This window comes from Gracilinanus agilis, chromosome 3, assembly GCF_016433145.1.
Source record: "Gracilinanus agilis isolate LMUSP501 chromosome 3, AgileGrace, whole genome shotgun sequence".
Lineage (NCBI taxonomy): Eukaryota > Metazoa > Chordata > Mammalia > Didelphimorphia > Didelphidae > Gracilinanus > Gracilinanus agilis.
In genome coordinates this window covers 152,093,124-152,114,269 of record NC_058132.1, presented here as the reverse complement: position 1 = coordinate 152,114,269, position 21,146 = coordinate 152,093,124, and the positions used below count along the sequence as shown (strand labels likewise).

Below are 21,146 nucleotides of genomic sequence, written 5' to 3'. Positions count from 1 at the left end.
AAGCAAAGAAGGTTTCCTTTGGGGAGAGGGTGGCATGTTGTGCAGCACTATGGCATAATATTTTTTAAATGAAAAAAAAAAGGGCACTGGAAAAAAGCTTTTCAATCAATAAATTCCTCTACTCTAATCCACTGCTCCCCCAAAGGAAGAGAAGCTAGTTTTCAGTGAAACTACCCTGGAAAGTGCTCCAACCAAGTGTTTCTCCAAGTACTATCATGTCCAGGTGAAGGAAACAAAGACTTTAGCTCTAGTGACAGAAACCATTGGATTCAATCCTAGGATCCACCTAGACACAAAGAAGTGAGGATTTCCTTATTTATTCCTTCTCAGTGAGGAGTCAGAGCCTTGATTGCCTCTTAGCTTTGTCTAAATTTGACCTCAAACAGTCACTGTTTCTTCTGGCATTCTCTGTTCCCCACCTCCTATTTTTAAAACTATGAATGGTTTGTGGAGTTGGTTTCCTTCAAATGTCAAAATGATCCATGATGTAGCTTTGTTTGGGAAGCTGCTAAGCACCTAAGACTCTGGTTCTCCATTTCTGAGATGGAGAAGAGTGGAATAAAAAAGATGGGGAAAGCAGAGCTTGGACATTTTGGTATGTCTCGTAACTGACAATACCTTGGGAAAAAGTGATTGGCTTCAGGCCTCTTCTGGCTTGTTTAAATCTATGTTCTATAAAAGTTATGAAACAGGTATTGCAAGGAACAGAAAAGACCTGTGGAGTACTACTGCTGTTCATTCAATTTCAGGGATGAGCCATATTTTATTTATAAGTAATAAGTTCACCAATAATGATCCAACCCATGTATTTTGGTCTATGCCAAGATCCAGAAGAGCAATAGACTATGGGGGTTAAGTGACTTGCCCAGGGTCACACAGCTAGGAAGAGTCTGAGGTCAGATTTAAACCCAGGACTTTCCATCTCTAGGCTGGATTCTTAATTTATTGGCCACCTAGCTGCCCCTTCCATTATCTTTTCTCATTTCTAACTGACTGAGGTCTAACAGGTTTTAATCTTCTATTTTCTCTAGCCAGAGGTAGAAAAATTAAAGTACAAATTACTCCATGCTATACCATTTCTGAGTGGGTTTCAGTACTCTGTTAAATTAAACCCCCTTCATCAAACAAACAAGTATATAAGTATATATATTCTGTCATTTTTCAGAGTTTGACAACACCAGGGGGAGTAATGTCCTTTGAAAAAAAAAATCCACCTACCAACAAGTGAGCCCTTGTTCCTTTTTTTTTTTTTTTTAACGGAATGAAAAACATTAATGAATTTGTACTTTTTGCAAAGTGTATTTTGCTCCAAGTACAATGGCATCATTTTAAATATTCCTTTGCTGGGAGAAAGGATTTGCATTTGAAAATCATTTTTGGAAGCAAAAATTAATATAATTTAACATTCATAATTATTAATTCACCAAAGTAGTAGGTATGAATCATACCTACAAGGAAATGGAGATTTTTATATGTTCTCTCTCTCTCTCTCTCTCTCTCTCTCTCTCTCTCTCTCTCTCTCTCTCTCTCTCTCTCTCTCTCTTTCCTTTTCCCTCTCCCTCTCCCTTTCTCTATCTCCCTCTCTCCTTCTCCTTCTTTCCCTCTCCCTCTCTTCCTCTCTGTCCTTCTCCCTCTCCCTCTCCCTCTCCCTCTTCCTCTCTCCAGCCCTCCCATACATGTACACAATCCAGAATGGAACAAGGCTCCACCTTCTGAACCCAGGGGGAGGGAGTGGGTGAGGCTAGACAGGACTAATTCTACAGCTGCTATTGCTACTGTAAAGCCACCTGGAACAGAGGCGGAGGAGTTGCATCAAAAGGGTCCTTTCTGACTCAAATTCCTCCCTAGATAGAAACTGACTCCTACTTCGCTGCCCCGCCTAAGCTCTGTCCCCCTGTGTCACCGTCTGCCTTTCCCCTCTCAGGCTCCCTTCTTTCCCTCTCTCCCTCCTCACCTCCAGTCCCTCTTACTTCCTCCATTTCTCTGTCTAATATCCAGGGGCTATTCTTGGCCAAAGGACAATGTCACATCCCCAGCGTCTGTAGCTCACCCCCTCCTGTCTCCATTCCCACTCCCTCCCTCTTATTCAATTACAACCAGAGCCAAAAGGGAAGAAGAAAGACACAAAAATATAGTGAGACAAAAACAGAATGACAAGAAGAAATAGAATCCAATAGAAAGAGAAAAAAACATTAAAAGGAATCTCAGGCAGGCTTTGGATTATAAACTCCTTAAGGGTAAGGACTGTCTTTTGCCTCTTTTCATATCCCCAGTGCTTGGCATATGGTAAGCACTTAATATATGCTTATTGACTGACTTCTAAGAGCTGAGGGACCCAGGAAGCTGTCAGAAGCTTTTTAGAGAAGGGAAAGATAATGGGATGAGGGATGGAACTTGTGGATAAAAGGAGGTCAATGTGTGAGGCCTTGATCCTGCTAGAAGATACTTCTTCCTCCCAGTCATCATCATTGCTAATGTGCATATAACACCTTTCAATTTATTAATAACAATGAATAATAATAAAAAAAACCGTTCTCACAATGACCCTTTAAGGTTAACAACATGAGAGTTTTTATATCCATCTAGGAAACTGAGGCCAAGTGACTTCAATAAACCATTTACTATATTTATTTGTTAGTGATTTAATGAATAAAACCATTTATTAAGCACCCACTATATGCCAGGCACTTCGTTAAGTGCTGAGGACGCAAAAAGATGCAAAAGACAGTTCCAGTCCTCAAAGAACTCACAATGTAATGGGGAAAACAAACAAATATGCATAAACAAGCTATATATATATATATATATCAGATAAATAGGATATAATTAATGGAGAAAAGGCACCATAATTAAGAGGGGTTGGAAAAGACTTTCTAAAGACAGGATTTTAGTTAGGGCTCAAAGGAAGGTCACTCAGCAAGCTGGTCAAAGTGTTAAGATTAGAATCAAGGTCCACTGGCACATTTCCACGAACAAGGGTAATACCATTCTCCCACCCCCACCTCCAGCCTTACCTGCATACTCAGGATCCACATGAGGGGGATAGTAGCCAAACTTGATGAATATGGGGATAGGGACCCCAAATTTGAACCATTCGACTACGTAGGGGGGAGGTTGTCCCGTCACAGGGTGGATCACATCGCATCTCAGAATAACGCCCTCACCAGCCCTGGCAGTCACGAACTCAGGCTCCTCCCGAAGGCCGTGGGCACCTAGTGAGCACAAGATAGTTTAATCAGGCAATGAGGGTAGGAAAGAGCTCTCCAGCCCCAGAGCCACACTCCCATCTCCTTACCTATGTTTTGATTATCCCTCATGCTCTGAATGCTCTGCCCCCTCAGCTCCATCTCTTGGTTACCCTGGTTTTCTTCAAGACTAAGCTCAAATCCCATCTTCTGCAAGTCTTTCTCGGTCCCCAAAAAGGTAATGCCTCTCCCCCTCAGATTCCCTTGTTTTACTGTGTATATACTTTATATGTACCTAGTTATTTGCATGTTGTTTTCCTTATTAGAATGTAAACTCCTAGAGGACAGGGGATATTTTTGCCTCTCTTTGCATACTCAGTGCTTATCACAGTGCCTAGCACATGATCAATATTTAATCAATGTGGATTGATAGATCATTGGAAGCCATTCACCCCCAGGAACAATCTCTCACCCCCAAAAGGGTTAACTCTCCTTCTCCAGAAATAGCCTATCTTCCAAGAAAGGATAGACCACTCTTTGAAACTTAATCTCTATTCACATTATTTTTTTGCTTTTTGTAATTCAATTTTTTAATTTTAATAACAAATTTCCACATAAGTTTTCCAAAGTTATATGTTCCAAATTGTCTCCCTCCCTCCCTTCTTCCCTTCCCCCTCCCAGAGCTGGCAAACCATTCAGTCTGGCTTATATATATGTATTATCATGCAAAACATATTTCCATATTATTCATTTTTGTAGGTGAATAATCTTATCAAACCCAAACCTCCAAACTTATACCCCAATAAACAAGTAATAAAACACATGCTTTCATCTGCATTCCTATGGGACACCAAACTAATCTTCCCTTCTCAGAAGAATACAATATAGGAATGCTCCACTCCAAGATAGAGTACCACCCTTTCCCAAGGATTTCCTCGCCAGAAGATGACACCCTTGACATAAGAAAATAGCTCCTATCCCTGAGATCTATTAATCCTGATGGCTGCATCTTCCCTCTGCCTGTGGAAACTCTAAGACATTTCAGCCTTGTGGGAGAGAGAGAGAAAGAGAAAGAGATGAGGAAGCTAACGAGAGGAGAGAGGAGCTCACTAAAAGCCAGATTTTTCCTTCCAGGATAAAGTGCATTAGGGTTATAAGCACTTCTCTGCCCTGCCTTCCTACTATTCTCCTCAAAACACACACACACACACACACACACACACACACACACACACACACAGAAAAAAAGGACTCCCGCCCCCTCACTGTGGAGCCCCCTTGCCAGCTGTAGCTAGCTATTAGACACACACACATTTCCATCTAAGGTTTCACAATCAGAGTTTAAAACCCAAACTGCAGACACAACCATTCTCCCACCCTCATCTGGGCACTGACAGATGCTAGCACCAAAAAAAAAAAAAAAAAAAAAAAAAAAAAAAAAGAAAGAAAGAAAGAAAGAAAGAAAGAAAGAAAGAAAGAAAGAAAAAAGAAAAAGAAGAAGAAGAAGGGAAGAAAGAAAAAGAAAAAAAAGAGGGGACTCTGGGAAGGACCAGGGGAATCCCTGACAAAACAGAGCTGGTGTAGGGCATAGCTGGTGAAATAAGCCAATTGGCCAGTCTATCCCCCTGTCCATCCCCACTCTTTCCATTCCCCTCTGGCTGCCGCAGAATGGGGACGGCTGGTTGGTGGGAGGGGCCTCATTCTCATCTGATTATCCAGTTCCTTATCCAGAGGTTCTTAACCTTTTTGTGTCGTGGACCCTTTTGGCAATCTGGTGAAGTCTATGAATCCCTCTCAGATGTTTTTAGATTCATAAAATACACAAGGGAAACTAATTATATATGAATATGAAGGATTAGAATAAATTTTCCCATCGGAGTGCATAGACCTGTGGAAATCTAAGAATCCCTGACCTAATCTAACCTTGACCATGAGTGATTTGATGAACTCCACCACCAGGAGAGCAGAGAAATGGAAAGCTGGGAGAGACTTGTGGGGCTAACCTCTATAACTTGTAGTTCCACTGACGAAAATAGTTATTTCAATGCTAAAGGGAAATGAAGTACGTCATCTAGCTTCTCAGACTCCTAACTACAGCTGGTTATGGAGTGGGGCAGCCCTTATTCCAAGAGCCGGGGGACAAATCCTCTTATGTATCCCCCTTACCAGGCTAGAAAAAGCAAAAGAATTCAGTTAACTCATGCACTACCAAACAGATTCTTGCTATTCCTCCACACTCTCCTTAATCCCTCAAGCAAGGAAAAGAACCTTTTAACACCTCCATCCCCAATGACCTTTTTATTTTTTAAGTTCCTCCATTCTCATTCTAGAATCCCTTCTAGCAAGATCACAAGGTCACCTTGTTCAGTGGAGGTCCTTATGGGAGAGGAAAAATATAGGAGTTCCTTCCCCAAAGCTATTAGCTCCTCATCACTAGTCCAAAAGGTCCACAGCTCCACAAGCTTCTATCCTACCATGCTAACCTTGCCAACATTGCCTTCGATCCCGAGATGATCACCCACCCATCCCCCAACACTTATAGGGGAAGAGGGGGAAGAAGTATGGAGCTTCTCCCTGTACTGGGATAGCAGTGCCAAAATATTAGCCGCTTGACCCTTTGATATGAGTGTTGCCTCCGCGTGATCCACTCCCCCCCTTCCATCCCACTCCCACTGCAGTTATGGGGCTTGGTGCTAGGGAGGGAGCCCAGGAGGTAAGCAGCATCCTGACTCTCTGCAACTTGCTGAAGGAGGAGGAGGAGGCAAAGCCTTCTAGAAGCTGATTGGCTGCAGGTGACATCACTGTTTTCTAGAGACGGAGCTAAGATCACTGGATATTTTTGGAGCAGAGCAGAGAGCTGCACTCACCTGCTAGTGGCCCCAGCAGGTTCTCCAACCCCCTCCCCCAATCCCAACCCAGGTTGCACCTCTAGCCCCTCCGTGAAGGAAGGGGGAGGGGCACAACTGCAGCGATTCCCTCCTTCCCCAGTTAGAGAACTTAAGGAATGGGCTGGACATTCCAGGAAGGACAGAATCTCCCTCTTCCCTCTCTCAGCCCCCTGATTCCCAAGGTGAGGGAAGAGCAAGCATCTCAGGGGACATTCGGGGATGGATCTATGTAGAACCTCGGTGAGAGTGTACGCATGCACACAGAGATGTCTGTGTGTGTCTGGAGTATGGGTCTGCAAGGAAATCACAAAGAGAAGGCAGAGGAAAGAAGGAAAGCCACTCCAAAACAGGGCACAGGATGTGTTGCAAACTGCCAAGCATGGAGGGTATCCCATGGATGGAGCTTCTTGCCCTAGGGCAAGATGAAGAAAGGGTCATGGGAAATAATTTAATAATGATGGTGGGGATAGTCTTCTATATTTGTATTTTGTGTGTGTGTGTGTGAAGCCCCTTCAGGAATGTAAGACTGGGAAGGAAATGTGTAGGAGACAGATTGGGGAAAGGGGTGTGTTGGCTTGGGGACCCACTCCTGGCTTTACTGTTCTCACAGCTCTGGCTGCTCATTTGCACCTCTCTTTGCCTGATTTTCACTGCATCACCAATGAAGCTGTTGGTTTCACACCTCCTCTGGCTGGAGAAAGCTTCTGGGCTTCCAGCTGCCTCCTAACCAGCCTCCAGTAAGCAGAGAGCCACTCCCTGACCTCTTTCTTCACCATCCTTTTTACTCTACTGACACAGGGCATCACTGGCAGGTAGGCGAAGAGTCATACAGTCACCAAGGATGGCACCACAGATACCAAGGTTTGCTCCCACCTCTGACCCACTCACAACCCAGAACTGATCTACCAAATGGAGAGTGGGGAGGGGGAATCTGACAATAGAGCCAGAGAAGATTCCATGGCCCCCAGCATCTGACCTTTAATACCATAGATACTAGGAAAAGAAAAGGATCAGGTTGGTACAGATTCTTTTATTACTCAAATTTCTGTTCCCTAACACCCTCTTTTCTTTGTCCCAAACAACAATCCAACAGGCAATACTGAATACAACCCAGATGGTTTTAGAAAAGATACCAAGAGATATAACTTCTTTGTCCATTTATCCTTCTTCCAGTTGTCTCCCATGACACAAGTTCTCATAACATTGGTGTTCTCATTTGATAGAATCACAGAGTCAAAACTGAAAGGAACTTTAGTGACCATAATAGTCCCAATGTGGTCAATTGGCTTACTCAAGGTCACAAAGCTAGTTAGAGGCAGAGTTCAGATTCCAACTCATTATTTCTGATTCCAAGTCACTCAGTGGTGTTGTTTTTTTCATACAACATGATCCCTCTTATAGAGTATTAGAACATATGTATGTTGGAGGAGGGAGGAAGAAGAGGAAAGAGTATATGATCAAAGCTAATGAACAAGACAGAGATGAAATTAGGTACCGGATTTGGAGCCCCTCCCAGTGGGAAACTGCCTTCACACTCCAAATCCCTCTTGTATCCTATTTGTCTTCTTCCTTTATACCACTACACACACACACACACACACACACACACACACACACACACACACACAGAGAGAGAGAGAGAGAGAGAGAGAGAGAGAGAGAGAGAGAGAGAGAGAGAGAGAAAGACTCCTTTTCCTCCCTCAGAATATTGCAAAAAAAATTAGCAAATTTCAACCCTGAATATATCCCTCTCTGTTTTCCCTATACCTCTTCCTGCCTCTCAAATGGCTGAGAGATCACTCCAACCTTAGACTCCCTACCTCCATTTCCCCTCCTTGCCTCAGCTAAACTCAACGAATGAGGTAAGGCCTATGGGCAACTATGCACAAGTTCTCTAGAAAGCCTAGGAGAATATAAATACAAGGGAGTTGTGGAGGAATGGGTCATGAAGGAAAGAGTTTAGAGGAATGGGGTCAGAGACCCGTAAAGGCATACAACACAGAAAGAGACTACCTCCCTTGACCCTTACCATGGTACTCATAGTAGGCACTTAATAAATGTTTGATGAGTAAATGAAAGAACGAATGGATGAATGAATCCATTAAGAGACTCAGGAACACAATGACAATTCTAAAGAAAGACAAGGCAATAAGTGAAACAGAAAAAACAATATCCTTAGAGAATAGCATACAACTGTCCAAGTCAAATACAAAAGGGAAAATACAACTCAATTCAACAAATATTTTTAAGTGCCCCTGTATACAAGACACTGTTAGGCTGTAAGAAAACAATTTAGGGAAAAAATGATCCTTACCCTTAACGAGCTTATAATCTAATGGGGAAAGATGGAGCTGTATTGGTGGATAAATTTAATGAAGAAGGGTGAAGCCAAAGCTAATTAAGAAAGAGGACTTAATAGAATGGCCCTATCAGGATGGCCCTGAATTATATACCTGAACTGGGAAATGGTCAGTAAAGCAGAGGGAAGATCTCTTATATAGAAGGTGAAAAATGTCCACTGATCCATCCATCATAGGAGCCTAGGAGAAGAGGTCAGGAAATATTGAGGACCCTGACATGCACCACTGAATAATTAACTTGTGAATTTAGGGTTTAATAGGTGGGGTTAAGGGTTGGAGTAGAGAACACTGCTACTTATATTTCCCACCCACCCACCCACCTTTTTTTGAGGAAGAAGAAGCAATAGTAGCCTGGGACAATTTTCTTAGTGAGCAAGCATCATAGGATTTGCCCAGACAGTTTTATGGTGACCATATTACCCTTCTGAGATCTGGCTGACCTTTTGGATAGCCCAGGAGGTACAAATCTCAAACTCTCAAGGCCAGGTGGTTATCAGCAGGCAGCTGAGCCAAAGACTGTAGTTGGCATGGCCTGGTCAACACGGAATAATCACACACCCACTAGAGGCTGGCACAGCTTTCTTGCCAAGTTCAGAATTAGAAGTTGGGGGATCACAGAGAATGGAGCCACAGAGCCTCTAGTCCCCTACCTATGTCCTCCAGCTTCTGGCATTTAGTGCCACAGATATCAGAGAGGCTAGATAGGGACAGACAACTAGGACAGATAGATGCTTTTTGTTATTACTCAGAGTTCCTTTCCCTAAAATCCTACAATCTTGAACCCCAGTTCAACCAAAGGCAAAATTACCTATCAAAGACTAAAGAGAATAGGAGAAAGAAGAGGCTTACAAAACCTCATATAACCCAAAGGTACTGGGATTGGTAATGGCTCTGAAATCACAAGATGAAAAATCTAGAGCTGGAAGTAACCTTAGAGGTCATCAGGTCCAACCACATTATTTTACAGATAAGGCCTAGAGGCATTAAGTAATTTGCCCAAAGTCACAAAGGTGGCGGGGATGAGATTTAAATCCCTGATCTGCCACTTCTTGTTTCTGCAACTTTGGGCTAGAACTAGGCTTGTTCCCAAATCTATGAAAGGGGGGGGGGGATTGGACCAAATGACTTCTGAGATCTCTTCTGAAACTAAATCTATGACTTCCTTAGATGGATCTATATTTTAAGCCACTCACTGGCAAGATCCCTCTAGGTCATTAATCCCTAGAAACCAATACAGGGAGCAGAGGATGAATGGGTCTTCTATTTTGAAGAATGAAACATGTTCATTGGCCTTTACTTTCTGTGATTTTCAAGTAGAAGAGAGAAGAATGGTGGGCCTAAATCCCTAGGTATTCTGCCCTATTATATGGCATTCTAGAAGACTTTCTAGCTTACTTAGAGAAGGGTGTCACACTAGCATGGGCTAGACCAGTGATTTCCAAAGTGGGTGCTACCGCCCCCTGGTGGGTGCTGCAGCGATCCAGGGAAGCAGTGATGGCCACAGGTGCATTTATCTTTCCTATTAATTGTTATTAAAATTTTTTTAAATTAATTTCCAGGGGACTAAGTAATATTTTTTCTGGAAAGGGAGCGGTAGGCCAAAAAAGTTTGGGAATTACTGGGCTAGACATTTGCCAGCAGTAGTCCTCATCAGCACCATTTGTTCCCTATTTCCCAAGCACTCAAGCCCAATAATACAAGGGACAAGCCACCATCAACACTACCTCTATCTTATAACCTTAAATATAACTCCTGCTGACTGAGCCAACATCCAATCCCTTGCTACCACAATTTAATAAGCATCATGATATCTACCATTAGGGAAGTGATTTTAGAAAACTAAGCTAAGGAAGTCAACCAAAGGTCTGGAAAAGAATAATACCCCACCCCCCACCAAAGATAATATGACCCTAAAAAGGGCCATAGGAGAAAGGGAGGAGAACCTACATCCTCATATAATGAAAGGGTATGTGATCACACTTGCACTTCCATAAAACAGATAGGATGGATGGCATCTTGGTCTTTTGGTTCTCTCCAGGATGAACATTCCCTTAAATCTCCAAGAAAAAAGGCAAGTGGTCTCTTCTTCTTCAAAAGACCTTCAGGGAAAATGATGGTATAAGGCACTCTTCTGACATTATTCTTTGGGTTCCTTCACCTTTCTGGTTCTTATCCTGACCTGTCCCATCTCTAACTTCTCAGACTGGGGCTAGGTCTGATAAATCCTACCCTGTTTCCCCAGGTAGAAGAAAACGTTTTAGCCAACAGAGCAGCAGAGGATTTAAAGGACCAAAAGTCCAAAAGCCCGCTTCCTCTGCCAATGGGTATACTTCTTCCCTCAGCCAGCTCTTCATTCCCCACTGCAGCCCATGAAGCAGGGACATATTAGCAACTTTAATTTGCTCTCTACTAGATTATATCTCTAGGAGGCCTTTCCCCACAGACCCGCTGACAGGAAGGAAGTCAGTAATTCAATCTCCCATCTTCTTTAATGGCCTCTCAGCAAAAAGCAAAACCACGCCTGCCCACACCCAAGAATTCCTTTCCTCCCCAACTTGCACTCAAGTTCAAGAACCCCCACATGGCCACATATACACATGCAAAAGTGTGGGTACACTGGTCGCTAGGTCCAGGGATAAGACAAAGGGGACAGGGGTGTCTTTCAGGGATCTGGAAAAACATCATAATCAAGACCCCCTCCTTGTCAGTGCTCAGATTGGTAAGAGGGAGGCAGACCTTATGGATGGCATGTCCCTAGGGAAGTATGAAATACAAATACAGTATTTACTCACCTATAAAACTCTGGCTCTTTTTCTAATATGAAGCTAGAAAATGAGGACAATCACTCACCTTGTGCAGAGTTTGAAGGGGAGGCTGGGTTACAACTTGTATGCAACAATGGTCTCATGTATATATAATATTTCTCATCCCCAGGAGAGACCAACAGGGGTGTTAGGGGGAGGGGAAGAGGATGAGAAGAAGGGGATTTCCCCCCATGACTATGTCCTCTCAAGACTGACAAGTGTCTCCCTTCTTTCACTGCCCCTCATAGGATTCCTCCCTCGAGTTCCTCATGGAGGCCCCCAGCCCCCCCCCATCCACCAGTCTCCTGCTTGTTCATGTGAAAAAAGCAAGAGAGCAGAATATTCAGAAAGAGAAAATAGGTCAGTCGCCTCTAGCAGGCAGGGTCTATGCCCATGGGCAGTGCCCTGGAGGAGACCAGGGCATTAACAGTTTTCTCCTTTCCCCCCACCCCTTGCTATCACCCATACCAAATATATGCCCCCTTTCCTTGGGTTTCAGTGGAGAAGGAAGGAGATTTTCCCAAAGTATCCCTGAGCTTCTCCCCTGGTTGCTCCCTCTCCCATCCCCAGACCACTCTCACTGCCCTTCCACAATGAGGATACCCCAGACACCTCTCAGTCAAGCCATTGGCTATACCACCAACCTCATCCCCTAGACTTTGCTCTCTCCCAAACTGTCAGAAACCATGGCTGCCCTCTCTACAGAGAGACAGAGGCCAGCTCAGAGTAGGCCAAGTGCCAAAAGAATGCCTTTAGGGAGACTCCAAAACCAGCCTTCACATCTTCTCCAACTGAGGTTAATCAGATTTTTCTCTCTCCCCTCACCCTATTTCTCTGCCTACCACCACCTTTATCTAGTCCCTCCTCCTCCTACACACACACACACACACACACATACACACACACACACACACACACACACACACACACAGAGAGAGAGAGAGAGAGAGAGAGAGAGAGAGAGAAGCAATTGGACATTCTCACCAATTAGAGCTTTTCACTAATCAGATCCAGTCACCCTAATGAGCTGCCCAGACTACTCTCAGAAGTGCAAAGAGAATAAGCCTTATTCAACCATCACTCAGGCCTTGAGCAAGCATAGCTGTAGCCATGGATTTTGGGGAGGGGTGGCAAGAGGACAAGGGAGGGGGAGGAATGACGATATATCTCTTGGAGCCTGGGGCCAATGAGAAGGGGATGGGGTGGGGGGAGATGGAAGAGAAAGAAGGGAAGAACATGATGAATTTCAAGTCACAGCTTCCCATTCCCATGCATCCCAGCAGGCAATGGAGAATAGCTATGATTAGAAGCCAGGATACAGATATAGACAACACAGAAAGAAAGTAGCCATGAAGAGGGAAAGCACAGAAAAAAAAGGAAGTGGGCTCTCAGAAGGATGGCACTGGGAAAGCTCAACCTTAGGAGGGAATAGGAAGGAATGGCTTAAGGAGCAGGTGAAGAAGCAATCACTGGAAGTCAGGAGGAAACAAGCCTAAGCAGAGCAAGAGAGAATAGGAAAAGTATTAAAAGAGAATGAATGAAAAGGGATGGAAACTCAAGAAGATGCTGAGACTCTGAATTACCCTGCCTGGGTAGCTCCGGCTCCTTGGGTAACTGGATCCAGTGTTGCTGTCTCAGAGCTGTAAACATGAAACCACCTAGGGCTTAGGACCCAGTGATTCCCTAAACTAGTCGTATGTCACACAACATGCTGGTGCTGGAAGGTGATTCCTCCTTGTGCCCCTTGGTCAGTCCCTCTCAAACTTTCCCTCTCCCTAATCTCTTTGGGGCACATGCCCACTTCAGCCACTTCCTAAATCAAATCTTGACAAGAAACTGTGCTACCTCAAGGGCCCTGATGCCCTGCAGCCTTCCAGACCCTTCTAAGAACCCCAAAGAAGAGGCAGGGAGGGAAAGAATCTCCTTCACCCTATAAAGAGGAGAACTGCCTGGTATAGGCTGGGTAAGAATAGAATTGAGTGAAAGCAAGGAGATAGGAAGAAAGAAGATATGGGAGGCATATAAAGGTCAGAAACTGCAGTGATCATAACCAAAGAACCTAGGCAGGGGTGAAGTAGGGGGGTGAGGAGGGAAGGTATTAAGGCTTCCAGTTCTACAAGCCAGGAAAGAGAACAACTACCTATTGACCTACATTTCTTTAAGGTACCCTTCAATAACCACAGACTCAGAATCTCAATTTTTCAAGGCCATTTACTATAGAACATCTGATCAAGACTCTCAATACCTTGTCCTTCTCAATCTCCTATTGGGTGAGATGAGTTAAGAGGTCTGTCCAAAGCCCCAGACCAACCCTCTAGTCCCTAACAGGGCCCATAATAGCTAGGATGCCAGCTCAAACCTCCAACTAGCCCTGGGTGTCTCATTCTGTTCCTGGACAACAGTTCTTTCAGTGGCAGCTATTAAACAGTCAGTCAATAAACTGTTATTAAGTACCAACTATGTGCCAGGCAAAAGACAGCCTCTGCCCTCTAATAGCTCCCAATACAATAGATCCACTCTGAGATAAGAATCACGGGTTTTGGTTTCTGGGTTAGTATGGGTAGTTCTTTATATGCAAGGCTGCCTCTTTGTCCCCTTAACATTTCTGAAATTTGTTTTGCATGACTTCTTCCCATGTATAATGGGTATCATAATGTTTGCATTCTCAGTGGGTAAGGAAGGACCTGAAAGGAGGGAAAGAATTTGGAATTCAAATTTTTTTTAAATTAAATAAATAAAGCATTCATGATTCCTTTCAATTATGTGGAAGAAAGACTAAAATTATTCTTGACTGCTCAGAGGAGACAACTAAGGCCAATAAGTAGAAATTATAGGGAAATATATTGATAGGGTCAGTTTGACCCAGGGAGAAAGGAGCCATTAATAATTCTCACAGAGACGCTTCCTTTCAGAAATTACAAGGAAACATATAAAGGCAGAATAAAAGTAAGAATTATCTCAGAATTCAAGCTATCCAACAATGCCTCATGAGAGAGTGAATTCCTTGTTGCCAGTGATATACCAGAGGTTAGATGAATTGGGATATTGTAGTAAATGTTTATAATTTGGGTAGGTAGTTGGACTTAAGACTTCCAAGGTCTCTATTCTGATATTTTGATTTCTATCAACCATGATATGTCCTTGATGGTGCTTAGTATAGTGCCTGGCACATAGTAAGGGCTTAAAGTCTTATTGACTGACATTGACTAGATCCAACCTCTTCAAAGTAAATTGGCCATATCCCCAGGATTGCAGGCCTCTAAGCAGATTTTCCAAGGTTACCCAATAAGAAGCTGTATAACAAAGTGGAAAGAACATGAATTTGGTGTCAAAAGTCTTGGTTTCAGTTAATTATTAACTGTAGGATCACAGTCAAGTCATTGAACCTATCTTAGTTTAGTCTTTTCATCTGTAAAATGAGTAAGTTGGACAAGATACTCTTCAAGGTCCCTTCCAGTTCTAAAACCTGTTGGCCTGCTAGATTTCTCTCTCCATCTCTGACCTGCAAAATTCAAAAGGTGAAGTTGTATCCTTCCCCTTTGCAAATTCCAAGTTGCTTTTTGGGTAAGAACAACTTTTTTCTCCCTTTAGACAATGCCCCTCTCTCCCCTTTTGCTGAAGTTTAATAACTAGAGCATCTCTAGTATTAGTCAAACACTAACTTCCTTAATCCCATATCTGATCTTGACCCCTGATGTCATCTTGCAGAGAATTCTGGAAAAGTCTTCTCTGCTTTTGGGAAGTCATTGAACAGAGAGCATTCTGTTAGAACATTCACACTGAAAAGACACACTCAGATCCAGACATACACATAGAAACATACTTATAGCTATCCAGGCATACACCCACACATGGATTTGCTCACTCATATGCACTGGTAGATCCCTCCCAGCCCCATCCAACCCTTTCCCCTCCCTCTAAGGAGGTAGGAGACAAAAAACTCTTCTCATCTGCTTTCTGCCAGGAGAATAGGAGAAGTGGCAGCCCTGTATGTCCTTCACATGACCCTTTCCAGGCTCTGATAGGGTTCTGGCTCTTCAGCCCCTCCACTGGAATTTAAGCAACTCCAATGCCCAAGCTTGTTCCCCCATGGATACCTGGGAAACAGAGTGACAAAAGAATTTTCCCAGCCCTACTTTAACCTAAGAAGAGGTTCTTAGCATTTTCCGAACACTTAGCAATGACATCAAAATTTCTCTAAAAATTTTCTGATTAATGTACATTGAATTTCCAGTCTATGAAAGAAAGAAGAGAATAAATGAAGGCAAAAGCAAGTAGGGGATCCACTAAGAGAGGCCCCCAGAGGTCAACAAAACCAGTCCCTTTCTTTCCTTAGCTCATTTAAAATAGATAAGCATTTCTTCAAATTTTAAAGGAAGATCCATAACTTTCTTGGAGAAGCCTACCCCCATGACAAACAATCCCTCACTATTCGGAAGTTCTTAATATATGTTCTCTCTCTTGCTGCAGTGAAAAATCCATTTGCCCTCACCCAGTACTTAACCAAGTGGTTGAACAACAGTTTTCCCTTCATGAAACCTCCCCCAAGGTCTGAATATTACTCAGCTCTCTTTCTCTGCCTTTCTTTTCTGGAGTGAATTGGGTTCATTCAGCTAATTCTTTTTGCCCTTTCACTAACTGTTCCAGAGCAGTAAACTAGATTAAAGTTAATGTAATTGAAGGTAGGCAAGAAAATGCAAGAAAGAAACAGGCAGAGAAGCCTAGGATTTTCCTACTTGGATCCAAACTCTTCTATCTTGTCAAGCTTTTGAATCAGTTTTGACTCAGTTTCCCCACCTAAAATGAATTGTGAGACCTGTCCACAGCAATATATATTATTTACTTCCTGTCATCCTCCTGCCTTGGTCCTCCAGGATGTCCCCCTCCCATGAAGGGCCAGGAGGGGGGTTGCTTCAGGGGCTTCATTCTTGGTTCCGCCCTCTGCGCACCCCCCCCCCATAATTTTTGCAGTCTCTGCAAAGGGCGCCTCCTTCTGGTCTGCTCTGCCCTTGCACCGCAGGGACTGGGGGGGAGGGGGTGGAGGCGGGAATAACTTCCCTCCCCACCTCCTCCCAGACTCAGAGAGGCATCTCTCTCTAGGTTTGACATCCATCCATGAATCCCCAGCCCCGCCCGATTGTTCCCTTCTGGCAGTGGTCTCAGCGAGTGTTTATGCACTTGCCCCGCAGCCAGATTATCGTTAGGCGCTGGGGACCATGAGCTCAGTGCCCTGGCACCCACCCGCCCTCTTCTTCTCTGACTTCCTTACAAGGACTCCTTACAAGTCAGGGGTACCACCCGAGCCGAACAGATCTCCTTCCCCAGCCTTCTGTCTCCCAAGCCAACGCTAGCGCACGCAACGCCCCAGACCTGGGCTTCCCTCTTTCGTACCTCCTCCTCACCGCACCCCACGCCCGTTTGGGGAGGGGGGGTGATAAATAAAAATTAGGGGGTGGGAATCCCGCCGAGGAGGGCTGCAGGGAATTCTCCCTTTCCGCTCTCCTTTGGACCTGGGGGAAGTCTATCTTCTGCTCAGTACTTCCCTGGGAAGTTTGTGCGGCTTGGGAAGAGGTGCGGGCAAGGAAGGCAAACACCCTACGGCTATCCGGGCCACCATTGCGGGTACTCAGAACTCAGGATGGAAGTCGGATCCCCCTAGAGTCCCAACGAAGGGCGCCCAAGCCCCTCTGCTAGGTGCCCGCCTTGCCAAGACAGCAAGGTGATCTGACCTTAAGCTGTCAACTGCGGGGAGGGGGCCGTCTGCTGCCCGCGGGGCTGCAGTGTGGTGTGGTGTGGTGTGTGCGTGCGTGCGTGTGTGTGTGTGTGTGTGTGTGTGTGAACCCTTCTCGAGTCCCATCCAGATACCAAGCCAAGTGCTCCTCTCCAATGAGTGGTCAGTATGCAGTGGGGATGGTGGGGGGGAGGGGGGAGTTGGGGGAGAACCCCCACCAAATAACCTGCAAACTGTCTCGCTAGCCAGAATTGAGAATAAGCCCTTCTCCAAACCCCTGGTTGTCACTTTGCTGGAGAGAAGCACACCGTCTTACGAGAAAATCTTCGCTAAAGGAAAAGTCTAGAGAAGTGGAGATGGGGGAGTTGCGGGGAGGGGAGGGGGATAGCCATGGGTCCACGGGGAGCATCCTCTTTGGGATGCTGGGTCATCCCCAGGGATCCCTGGTACGTTCTCTCCTGCTATCTCCATCCCTTCCAGATGCCGAGATGGATGGGATAGATGGGCAAGTTTTTCTCCCTTCCCTGGTAGGTAGTTCGTCTGAGTGCGAGTCACCAGAATCGGGGGACTCTCTCCCGCGGCAAGTCACGGATGCCGGGCGAGCAGAGAGCTCTCTCCCCAGCCTTGGGAAGAAGGGAGTGGGGGGAGCCCGGGGAAAGGGAAGCCCGGCGACCTAGGGGAGTGGGGGGGGAGGGAGGAGACGGAGAGGTGGAGACAGGGATGGGGGCAGAGCAGACAAGCTGTACTTCAACTCACCTTGAGCTGCAAGACCTCTGGTGCTGATCACACTTGCTATCAAAGTGGCCACATACCAAATCATAGTACTACCGCCCGCCAGCAAAGAGCGTCATCATATCTCAAAAGTGCTCCTCTTTCCGCAGACTTATCATGCCCCAGCCCCAAAGCGGTATCAGGGAGCACCCACAGAAGCCCTCTCTCATGTCCTGCTCCTTTCTTTCTGCTGCCTCTCCACTCTCTCCATCCCTCCTTTCCTATAGCAGCCCTTCTCTCTACCCTTAGCCAGGCAGCGGCAGCAGCACCTGCACTACGAGCAAAGGCAGAGCTGAGCCAATGCTATGGTGAAGCCTAGCGTGGGCCCCAAGCCGCTAGGGCCGCCCCTATCTCCTGCCTATTGGTTGTCTCCCGAGGGAGTGGAGGATGATTGGCTCAGAGTGCTGCCCGTCCCCGTGCGAAGGAGGCGAGCCCCGTTTCAAGGTGCGTTGAAGTGTGGAGAGCACAGAGCCGCAGAATCATGCGCATTGCCAGGGAGAAGGCGTTTTAGCGTCTCTGCTCTGCTCCTTGCTCACACTGCATGGCAAGTTTCTGGAGGGAGAGATGGGAGCTTTTTGGGGTTGATGCTGGGACCCCCTCCCTCGGTCTCACCTGTCCTGGATGACTGTGCAATGGGAAAGACCTACACCCATCCATCCAGAGAGCCAGACATTTTGTCATCAATTCTGAGGACAGCAGCTCCCGGGAGGAGGGAGGATGCTGATTCAGTAATGGGGAGACCCAGGAACAGGCAGCCTAGGGATGAGGAGGAATTTCCTTCCCTGGATATCTTTCCAAGCAGGAGAAAGGCTACTCTACCTATCCTACCATCTCCTCCCCAGGAACCTGGAATGGGTAGACTTTATCTAGTGTGAAGGCAGGGGAATTGACAAAAAGACCTCAGGGATCCCTAGAATTCAGATAGACAGATTCATCCATGAGTCTGAGTGTCACAGGCCCCTGACTTCGAACACACACACACAAAATACCCCTCACCCTCTAGACCATGTTCAACAGATATACTCCTAAATTCTAACTTTGAACAGCAAAAAGTTTTCTTCCTAAATGGAGCTGCCTGTTCATGTACACAGCTCCTATCCTACCCCACCCACCACAGCCTTGCCCCATTTCAGCAGCATGAGAATGGGGGGAAGGAGAGGAAATAAAGAGCTCTTTTGGCAATGGAAACTTGATGAGGAGCCCTGGAACACTTTGGGGTGGGGGGAGGAAGGAGGAAATCACTCCACCAAGCAAAGCAATTAAGTAGACTGAAGGGTCTTCACTTTTCCTCTCCTCACCTACCTCACCTACACCCCCACTAAAGGTATTTGCAGAAGGACTAAATGAGTGTCATGGAAACATCAACTGCAAGAAGTCACCTCATGCTGGCATTTTGAGACTGCAGTGAAGATGTGTTTCTTCCTTTAAGGAGCAGCAGCAGCAGCAGCCCCAGGGAAAGACTCACCACTAACCAGAATGGGATCCTGGCTGAGGCGGGAGAACAGTGGTGCAGAGGGGGAAGAAAGATGAGGAGCATCCCCAGCAAGGAACTCCCAAGAAAGAGATACAAAACAGGCACACAGAGACAGAGTGCTTTTACCCAGTGTGGACTTGGAAACCCAGAGGAATAGCTTCCCCCAAATCCCTGGGCCAGACAAAATGACTAGTAGCTAGAGCACCCTATAGGTGGAATATGATTTGGGCATTGAGGATAGTAGGGTATAACATCTCCAGGCAGAAAAGACCAAATTCTAGAGGCAAGATATAAAAACAAAGAATTAGAACTTTTTTTGGAGGGGGCACAGTGTTACTCCTTTCCCAAAAGCTTAGGTAGAAAATCTCAAACTAAACCACTGCTTTAATTTCTCTCCCTTTCAGCCATAATTCATGCCCACCCAGGGAAATACAGTGAGTTGCACCAGAACTGTAAGCCCTTGGGCTAATCATTACTGCATCTAGACCTCAAAGACTCTGAAATTCCTGGCTATGCAAACTCTCTCTTCCCAAATCCTATCCACTCCCCACCCCCAAGGTTTGGAGACTATAAATCGTTTAATGAGTCCTTTGATAAAGAGTTGATACAGTTAGGCTCCCTCTCTTCCAGTACTTCTTAGGGATGTGATGGTGATTTGTAGAGGAATGCTGGGGTCATGCACACACTGCCCCCACATCCTCATCCCCTCCCTTTTTATTTTACTTTAATCAGAGAACAGTGAGACTGAGAGGGTATCTAGGCAGCAGAAAAACATAGCTATGGTAATAAAAGGACAAAGTGGCTTTCATCATCCATCTTGGTTGAATTTGCTTAGCCATTCACTTTGTCCTACTCAGATGGTAGTTATCACTAAGAAATGAAGTTGTTGGGGTGGGGAAGGAAGTTTTGAGAGAAGAGGCTTGGGTTAAAAAGGTGTTAGGACTTGAAGGGATGACTTGGGGGAGACAACAGCTAGCTCTTAGATGAGAATATTAGAAGAGGAGACATATAGAAAGTAAAGAGAATACAAATGAAAGTGGATAAGAAGAAAGGAGGGGACATCTGAGTAGCACAGTGGATAGAGTACCGGACCTAAAGTTGGGAGGATCTGGCTTCAAATATGACTTCAGAAACTTATCTGTGTGACCCTAGGCAAGTCATTAATTTTTGATTGCCTTAGAATTAATACTGAGACAGAAGGTAAGGGGTTTTTTTAATTTTAAAAAATAAAAAGGGTTTTATTTATTAAAAAATAAATTATTTTTTATAATTACATGTAGAAAGAATTTTTGACCATTGTTTTCTTACATTTTGTGATTCATATTCTCTCTCTCCCTCTCTCTTCCTCTCCTGGAGGAAGTAAATAGTTTGACATAGGTTATATCAGTGGTTTCATGTCATATATATTTCCATATTGCTCATGCCAGGACAGAAGACATATTACACATATAATAAAAAATTCATGAAGGAAATAAAGTGGAAGATGTCATGATTTGATCCACAATCAGATTCCAACAGTTTTTTCTTTGGCTCACAGAGCACTTTTCATGATGAGTCAGTCCATTGTGGATATCTTAGTAACTTGCTTTGCTGATAATAGTTAGTCCTTCCCAGTTGATCATAATATAATATTTCTATTACTGTATATATTGTTCTCCTGGTTCTGCTTATTTCATTTTGCATCAATTCATGTAAGTCTTTCCAGGTTTTTCTGAACTCATCCTATTCATCATTTCTTATGGTGCAAAGTATTCCTTTTCAACCACATAGCACAACTTGTTCAGCCATTCCTCAATTGATGGACACCTTCAGTTTCCAATTCTTTGTCACTAGAAGGTAAAGGTTTGTTTTTTTTTTTAAGGAGGAAAGGAAGAACAAGAAATAAAACATAAGTTGAAAAGAGAAAGAATGTTATCTTCCTTATAATTATCCA

The 21,146-nt window shown here is 44.7% G+C and overlaps 1 protein-coding gene across 1 annotated transcript in view; it reads right to left on the bottom strand.

Moving 5' to 3' along the window:
* Positions 1–17,788, bottom strand: part of IGSF9B (immunoglobulin superfamily member 9B) — a 71,297-nt gene extending 53,509 nt beyond the window's left edge. Inside the window, exons 1-2 of the mRNA XM_044666153.1 lie at positions 17,725–17,788; positions 3,015–3,212 (exon numbers count right to left, since the gene is read on the bottom strand). Of these exons, the coding sequence (XP_044522088.1) occupies positions 3,015–3,212; positions 17,725–17,788 (262 nt within the window). The remainder of the gene's footprint in view (positions 1–3,014; positions 3,213–17,724) is intronic.
* Between the last annotated feature and the right edge of the window lie 3,358 nt (positions 17,789–21,146).